General features: G+C 38.1%; 1 protein-coding gene across 3 annotated transcripts in view; it reads right to left on the bottom strand.

The window, feature by feature from the left end:
- Window positions 1-4,247, bottom strand: part of LOC136836734 (vitelline membrane outer layer protein 1-like) — a 276,601-nt gene extending 272,354 nt beyond the window's left edge. For 2 of the 3 annotated variants that reach the window (XM_067101263.1, XM_067101262.1), the window contains exons 1-6: window positions 4,088-4,247; window positions 2,456-2,589; window positions 1,817-1,946; window positions 1,453-1,607; window positions 1,254-1,319; window positions 349-503 (exon numbers count right to left, since the gene is read on the bottom strand). In XM_067101263.1, coding sequence (XP_066957364.1) covers window positions 372-503; window positions 1,254-1,319; window positions 1,453-1,607; window positions 1,817-1,946; window positions 2,456-2,589; window positions 4,088-4,145 — 675 coding nt within the window. In that variant the 5' untranslated portion in view covers window positions 4,146-4,247 and the 3' untranslated portion in view covers window positions 349-371. Of the gene's footprint in view, window positions 1-307; window positions 504-1,253; window positions 1,320-1,452; window positions 1,608-1,816; window positions 1,947-2,455; window positions 2,590-4,087 lie in introns of those variants that run through there. The other variant, XM_067101260.1, reaches the window with a different exon arrangement.
- Between the last annotated feature and the right edge of the window lie 4,197 nt (window positions 4,248-8,444).

Raw genomic sequence — 8,444 nt, 5'->3', positions numbered from 1 at the left:
ATAAGTACAGAAGTCCGATAAGTTGAGGTCAGCTACGTTAAAAAAAAAGCATCATGGTATTCTATTATTTCTATAATAAAAAGTCAAAATATCATGATATGTAAATCAGTCACGGAATCCTAATTCACAATCTTTAAAAGATGATTATCATAGTATTCAAAAAAAGAATTAGCATAATATTCCAATAATTATATCAAAATGCAGAAAAGAAAGAAGCTCTACAGTCTACAGTATCTCGATATGCCAAGACCGTCGCAGTAAAATTCCCGGATAGAAAATTCTGGCCATCGGGAATATCAAATAACAATTAAGTGTGACTTTTTATTACCCATTTCACTAACAGATTTAAACTGTTACAACTGACTATCAGTTCAAACTGTCGTTTCGGGAGATTCAGTTGTTGGAGCCTCTGTGGTGTGAAGACTTTCAACTGCACAGCAAAACATTGAAATGTCGGCCACTGCTGTTGTGTCCACGACCAGGTTTGGCATTTCGTAGCGAATCTGCAAAAGCAAACGTGGTGTAAAGGCAAAACTAAACTCACTTGCAAGAGGTTAAAGATCTGCACAGTAATGCAGGCGCGTACAGGCTAAGTGTTTGTGAAGGAACAGGATAGCCAGGAGGTGGAACCAATCAACACAGCTAAGAACATGCCAGTGATGGGGGGGAGGAGTGTGGGGCGTCAGCGGATCAGATGGGTGGATGTGGTGAGGAGGGATATGGGTGAGGTGGGACTAGGGGAAGAAGATGATTGGAATAGAAATAGATGGAGAAAGTCGACTCGAGCGGCCGACCCTGCTATACAGTGGGATTAATAAGGTCGAGAGAAGAAGAAGAGGATAGCCAGAAGATGCAGTAGCATTTCGTACATTATTTCTGAATATCATACAGAGGCACAGCCGAGCTGTCGGGAATTCATGAAGTTGTGAATTCCCAAAAGATCGGCTTCGCCTCTGTATGATATTCAGAAATAATAATGTCTGCAATGTCACCACGTCTTCTGGCTGTCCTGTTCTTCCTTATAATGAAGTTTTCTGGACACGAAAACATATCCAATTAAAGTACTTGTATTATATTACATACTTTTGGCCAGTCCAAGTAATATTTAGTTCTTCAAGACACAGGGAATTGTAAAGAAGCTGACAAAAAAAGCTTTTCTTCCAATTTCTTAATAATTAAGATATTCTCGATCTCAATGAAATTCTCTCAGTGGTAGGTTTTAAAACCTCTACAGAACCGTAAGACAACCTCACCTCCAGGCCACAGATAGCAGATCCTTCGTTGCACTTGGCCATTAAGCCCCATTCTCCAGCTTTAGACTGAAAGAAAGGAAAGTTTTACCTTATCACTCCAGAGAAAAATACAAGTAACAGGTGGCTACGACTTTGATATCCACTAAATAGTTTCATGTGCAACAATAGATTACAACCACAAACTTTCACCGAGACATACCAGGCCTACTGCATCGTGGGCTAGGATAGTGCTCTCGCCATAATTGCACTCCATCTCCACATTTTGCACCGCCACGTCGTCCAACAGAGAACCCTGATATGGTAACACTTGGGCTCGCATCCCTGTCATTAGGCCGTTTGAACAAGCCCTTATACCTGGAGAAGGACAAATCGCCCAAAAAGAGATTATTTATCAACAGAAAACATTCGGAAGTGGATGTTTTTGTTTTCTCTTGCTTTAAACCAAACTGGTTGAAATTTAGCTCTAGCACTGATTAGTCTTCTAGACTATTTAAATTTAGATGAAAGGGATAAAATTCTACATTATTATGTATATTTGCAAAACCAGAATCTCGTAAGCCTACCTTTCCACTCTCCTTCATCCCCAATGGTAGATGTAATGTAGCCTTCGTGATGTCCTTCAGGAGTAGAGCAATATAACTTGATGGCATTCAGCGCAGTTTCGTCCAGATCAGTCAAATGGGGATCCTCGTACTGAAAGCATATGAAAAGTGCAAGTACAGTAGACAGGAAATGATTTCCAGTTTTCATAAACAAAAATCTGCTGCATAAAGGAAAACAAATTATGAAATTAATAAATATGAAATTACGTCACCAGTTTTTGTGAAATAGTTAACAAGAAAAAAAGAATGACTGAGAATAAGATAAATGCACTGATATATTAGAAAAAATGCGCTATCGATTTTACCATGAATAAACGGGTAAAGTGCAGTATATTATGTCGATAATCACAAATATCAACGCACAATTACAATACAACACAATTTCCTCGCAATACTGCAGTCGATAACAATTATATATTGTCTACTGTAAAGAAATGTTAGCTAGAAATGAGATAAATGATACATAATTTCATTTTACACTGTGAAGTTACGATGAATTACCTTTCCGAATCGAATGGTTACTTTGTGCCAGTTGTGAAAACTACCACGGCAGATAACTTATTCATTCATTCAGGTGTCAAAAATATACCTGTAGCTTACCTTAGCCTCTATATTAGCGGCAAAGCTTCCATCTGGACAGTACTCAATGATCCCCCACTTGCCAAAGTCGAGGCCATTGCTGAGCATCAGGTTCTTGGTGACTATCCGGTTGGCTGGCACCTTCGGCGCAGCATCTGGGAAACGGCAAAAGATGAAACGAACTTTCATGAGAGCAGGGGCGTCATTTCAGATTTTTTATGGGGGGCGGGTAGGCTGTTTGGGGAGCGAAGCGAGCCTAATCACCTGGGTTTTTTAATTTTGAGCTATTTTATGTGCTTTTTTTGAAGCACATAAAATAGATAGATGGATAGGAGGATATAACTTAATGTGACGACATTTAAATTTCGGTAGGAATAATGGAAAACCAGCTGCTGTTACTTCTTGGGGCTTGGTGGGGTGAAGGGGGCAACTTGAGTCTTGGGGGCCAGTTGCGCCCCCCATAAATGGCGCCCCTGCATGAGAGTCTGCTCACTAATAATTCTAACCCCTTGCCTGTAAGATACCAAGCGGATACGATGCTTGCAAGACAAGTAGCTGTCATGTGGAAGCAGATAGTTTAGCAAAAATTAGGAGATATTAACGATACATACTCTTTGTTAATAATCAGATTATTATCGTTACTTATTCAGTGTATGGTAGATCAGATCTATTTTATTGTTATTATCTTGGGTATTAAAAAGATTCTGTTCTGGTAACTGAGAGGGGATGCCACTACCAAACCATAATCAGTGCTGCTGTAAAATCCCACTAAAGACCACCATTGACAAGAAAACCTGAGGACCCTTCAAATGGGCCACTCTGCTTGCAGGCAGAACTACGAGCCACTGTAGAACCCACCACAATCCTAAGATCTGCCGTACGTTCCTGTAACGTTCACGAAAACTAATATTGTTTGAGATCCATCTTACTGACAGAACCAATTTCTTAATTCAGTGGCGAGATTCCAAAATGGAAGTTGATCGGGCTAGAACTCCTTAGCTAGCTTGTGAATTACTCAACACATAGAAAAGAAAAGTAAGGAAAAATGTAAAAAATAAAAATAAACAAGAAGGGGCAACTTGGTAAAAGAGTGAAACCAGACAACTCCTAATTCTGAAATATAAAGACAAGAGGTCGATACTTGGCGGTGTTTCTTCTCTCTTAACTCGTAGCCCTCAGCTGGTATACGGCAAACTTAAACATTTATAGTATTTCAATGAAACACGTTTTGAAACTAAAAACAGAAAATCATCTCCAAACGGAACCAAAAACCAAACTTGAAACAGAATGAAATAATTTAGACAGCCAATCCAGCCCTTGTGTAAATGATTCCTCAGCTAATCAAAAATACGTTCTGCACTTGCTCATTTCAGTAATAAACCTTAGCTCTGGAACGCTGTTATTTTTAAACAAGTCAGTTTAATGGTTATAAATTATTTGAAAAAGTACTTAGTGATGGTATGACGCTATGGGTTAGTAAATTACCTTCTTTTGTCTGAACCTTAACGGCGGGAAACTGCTGTTTTCCAGTGAGCAGTTGACGCTTTTAAATTCTTCTGAACCGTACTTTAGCAATAAGATACATGTTCTCAATAAATTAAGTTATACTCACATTGTCTACTTATAAGAAACGGCGTAATTTTCGAGGATTACCTGCAAGTCTAAACGATAAGACGAGGCAGAAAGTAGCCCAAACTGCTGTTGGCATCATGATGGCGTAAGGAACTGAACGAACTCCCAAACTGTGACTCCCAGATACACGCGGATTGTGTTACGTCATCATCTTTGCTGAGCCAAGAGCTTTCCCAATTGGTATTTTAATTTTTTTTTTCCTAGTTCGGGAAGATAAAGAAGCATCTGGTGAGTGTTTTTTTTATTTATTCTGTACTGTGTACGTCTTTACAAAACCAGCAATAGCGTTACAAGAAAGTAATATGTCAACAATGCGTGATTCAGTAATGGATACCAGCTTTAGCACACAGTAAAAACACTAGTCTCCCTTGTGCATTCAAAAACGCACGCACGCATAGAGAGACAAATAGAGAGATATATAAATAGACATATAGATTATAGGAATTTTCCAGTTCTGTAAAATTAATAAAAAGAAGTATATTCTTGCAAACAAGCCTGAGAAAATGCCAGGTGGAAATTACGTATCTAATCAGCGCGGCCTTGTTTCATTGAATGGGTGACTGGAAGTTTTCAAAATTTCTGACGAAGGTTAGAGCATAATCTTCAGTTAAATGAGAATCATGAGCACCTAGCAATTTTAATTTGTACCATAAGCATAAAACAAACACTTCCAGCTACCGTCACAACTAAAGTGTCGTATCTCCCGACAATATATTGGATTACAGTACGCCCAGCTACCAAAAAACAATGCTTACATTTTCTGTTTTTTTTACATTGAATAATCGTGCCTCAGTGCGTGAATTATTGCTTTCACTTTAATGGATGAATAAAATTGTGCTTGGGTACCTTACTACATCCAAAACAAGGAAATTTCCGTTATCTTTTCAAGTGGAAACAATGTTACAAACTCCAAATTCTGTTATTCTCTTAATTTTTCAGTAACTTTCCTGAATCCTTGGAGAACAACATCTTGCTCGATCAAATTGTGTCTACAGTACAACTGTGTTACTTCATATAAAAAACATCCCCGCCGAATATCAATAACGATGGAAAAACTCAGTTCAAAGTACAAGAATTATTATAACGATTGTTTACCTTTCCACCTATGAAACTAAATCACACTGGTTTTATCTGACATCCCAAGGTTGAGGGGTACTTCTATTTTCGTCAACTGCTCTTCCTCCCGGGGTCCCGTTTACAGTGTTCCTTGCGTGGGCCGCTGTAATTGGCTCTAGATGTTCTTTTCAGCTACCTTTTGACCCCAGCCGCGTTGCTTTCTATCTTGTACACTTTGTTCGTTCTCATTGTCTTTCCTTAGGCTACTTTGTATCAGTTTAATTTAGAAATAAATTTATTCTCTCGGCCGAGTCATACGAGAGTCTAGAAACATTGTTCATTGTTCTCGTTAAACTTTTTTTTTTATAATGATAATTCTCCAAAAGGACAAAATCATTGGCAGCTGAGCAATTATACTTTTCCTATTTTACAGTAAGTGTAAACCATCTTTTGTGAGGAATCCTCCAAAATTAGAAATTAGATGAACTAGAACTTTAGATTTAAAAGTACTGAAGTTGTGAAGGAGAGGAAATCTTTAGAAGACGAGAATACCCTTAGACCTGTATAAAAAATTTAGATTTTTTTGCTCTTTTAAGAGCAAGCCAGTGATACTGTAGTCATGTCCAAATTGACCTTGTGTCTAAAAGATTAAGAACAGATAAAAGAACTGGAGCTAAAGCTGGAAACAGCCAATTAACAGAACTATGATTATTAGCGAAAAATGTGATAAGACGCCATGGTTTGGCGAAGCAGGGAAAGAAAAAAACCGCCGACTGTTCTCCTTAAGATGCATGTGGTGGCCTGAAGGTTACTGGTTGTCTGTTAGCAGTGGGAACTATCTCCACGTCAAAATACATGCATTCAAATTCACACCATAAACATTTTCTAATTCATCAGTTACCTCTGTCTACAGTTTCCTGAAAGAAGTCCAGTCAGACACAGTGCATTTAAAGCAGTTTCTGGTCAGTTCTCCATTCCTCTTTTCCTTTCAGTTTTAGGGTTATTTAATGAATTTTGGATCTCAAATCTTGTTTGTGGCAGACCATAGTATTCCGCTAAGTACGACATCTGCTAAAAAAAAATCTAAATTTCCTACTTTTATCCTCCATCGCCATTAGGAATATTGTTTTCATTTTTTAACTTCCTCGTAGGTTTCGAATTTTAATTCGGTCTTTAGTAAGGAACATTCACTGTGCTTTTTTCCTCTAGGTTTGCAATTCATAGTCTCCCATCTTTCAAGAGGTGGTGTCCGAACCACTTCTCTGTACTAGCCCTGTCCTTTCCTCTTTTTTTTTATTGTTTCAGTGGGGGCTGAAATAGATCAGGACATTAGTTTGCTAGGCCTATTGATCCGTGCTTCTCTTCAGTTAATATTTATATTCCCACTCCCTTCATTTGAACGTTTCCTCACTCATTTTTGGATCTTTATATCACTACAGTCATTATTCTAATGACTTGGAGGAGTAAATCTTTCCTTGTAAGTGCTCAGTTCACCTCACGCAGCATTACTTGAGGTTCTTTGCAACGTCCCTTCGGCCCCTAGCTGCAAACCCTTTCATTCCCTATACTGTACGCTCGATTCATAGTATCTTTCTTTCCTCTTTCTTTCCACCCCTCTCCTAACAACTGTTACATAGTGCAACTGGGAAGTTTTCTTCCTGTTACACCTTTATAACACCTCTTTACTCTCGATTTCCCTTTCAGAGCTGAGTGACCTCATCTCTCTCAACGCTAGTCCAACATCCTTTGCCTAGCATTCGTCCATATTTACAGACGCGTCGCGAAGAAATCTTCATTTTGTTCGATTCAGTGACAGTTATCCCCCTTTTTAGTTTTCTTTAAAAGAAAACTATTGAGATAGCTTTGTCTGTCCGTCCACACTTTTTTTCTGTCTGCCCTCAGGCCTTACAAACTACTGAGGCTAGAGGGCTGCAAATTGGTATCTTGATCATCCAACCTTCAATCATCAAACAAGCCAAATTGCAGCCCTCTAGCTTCAGTAGTTTTTATTTTATTTAATGTTGAAATTAGCCATAATCGTGCGTCTAGCAATGCTATAGGACAGGCCACCACTGGCCCGTGGCTGAAAGCTTCATGGGCCGCGGCTCATACAGAAAACTCGATTGCGCCGAAGAAACTTCGGAGCATTTTTTACTTGCTATTTACTGTACTGTGTTGTATATCAATCATTTCCCTCGTTTTCCCTGCTTCTTGCAACATACCGTATGTAGAGAAAAGGAGCAAAGTTTATGGTGTTTCTCTTATAATGACAATCCATTTCCTTTATTTTCCTTCATGGCTGGAACTTGGAAGCGTTAGTTGTCCATTCTTCAACCTTCAGATATTAAAAAAGGATGTCAGTGGTGAGGCACAATGCATTCATAGGAAGCTTCGCCTCGCCTGAATCTTATCTTATCAAAAAACAATAAGATATTCATTGACGCAAATATCTGGGACGTCAGAATTCGCTATGTTGTCGTAACTGAAGTTTGTAATTATTATTTTGATTATTAAAATTGAATTCTACAACCTGATATGAGAGAGAGAGAGAGAGAGACAGCATCAAAAGAAGATATTTGATGTATATTGCCTACACAATTTCGAAGTGTTTTCAAGTTCTATTCAAAATGCAAATTTTTATAACTTATTTTGGCGGCGACTCTAGGAGTTTCCCATCTAGATATTCTTAATAACTATTTCCACTTGACGTCAAATATACAAGACTTTTAGAAAGGCCGATGACTGTCAGTACTGTATACTGCTGAATCATGAGGTTTGTAGAAGTCACCTCACTTATCATTGGAAAGTCGCCATGTAGGCTGAAGCTGTGTTTCGAGATTGTTGCTCATATTTGCTTTGTTTTGAAGTTTGTTTGCCCTATATGAGTTGACTTTTACGTACACAATATATATATATATATATATATATATATAATATATATATGTATATATATATATATATATATATATACATATATATATATATATATATATATATATATATATATATATATATATATATATAAATATCAAGGGATATTTAGTTTTCAATTCTAGTTTTCTGTACAAGAATACTATTGAGATGGCTTTTTTTCTGTCCGTCCGCCCTCAGATCTAAAAAATTACTAAGGCTAGAAGGCTGCAAATTGGTATGTTGATCATCCAACCTCCCATCATCAAACATACCAAATTGCAGCCCACTACCTCAGCGGTTTTTATTTTATTTAGCTATGACCGTGCGTCTGGCACCGCTATAGGTGCCAACAACACAGACCACCACCGGGCCGTGGGTGAAAGTTTCTTGGGGAGCGGTTGAGAGTTTC

Source organism: Macrobrachium rosenbergii, chromosome 56 (assembly GCF_040412425.1).
Source record: "Macrobrachium rosenbergii isolate ZJJX-2024 chromosome 56, ASM4041242v1, whole genome shotgun sequence".
In the NCBI taxonomy this organism is placed as follows: domain Eukaryota; kingdom Metazoa; phylum Arthropoda; class Malacostraca; order Decapoda; family Palaemonidae; genus Macrobrachium; species Macrobrachium rosenbergii.
Note: the sequence above shows the minus strand (reverse complement) of the source record. Positions and strands in the feature narration are given on the sequence as shown.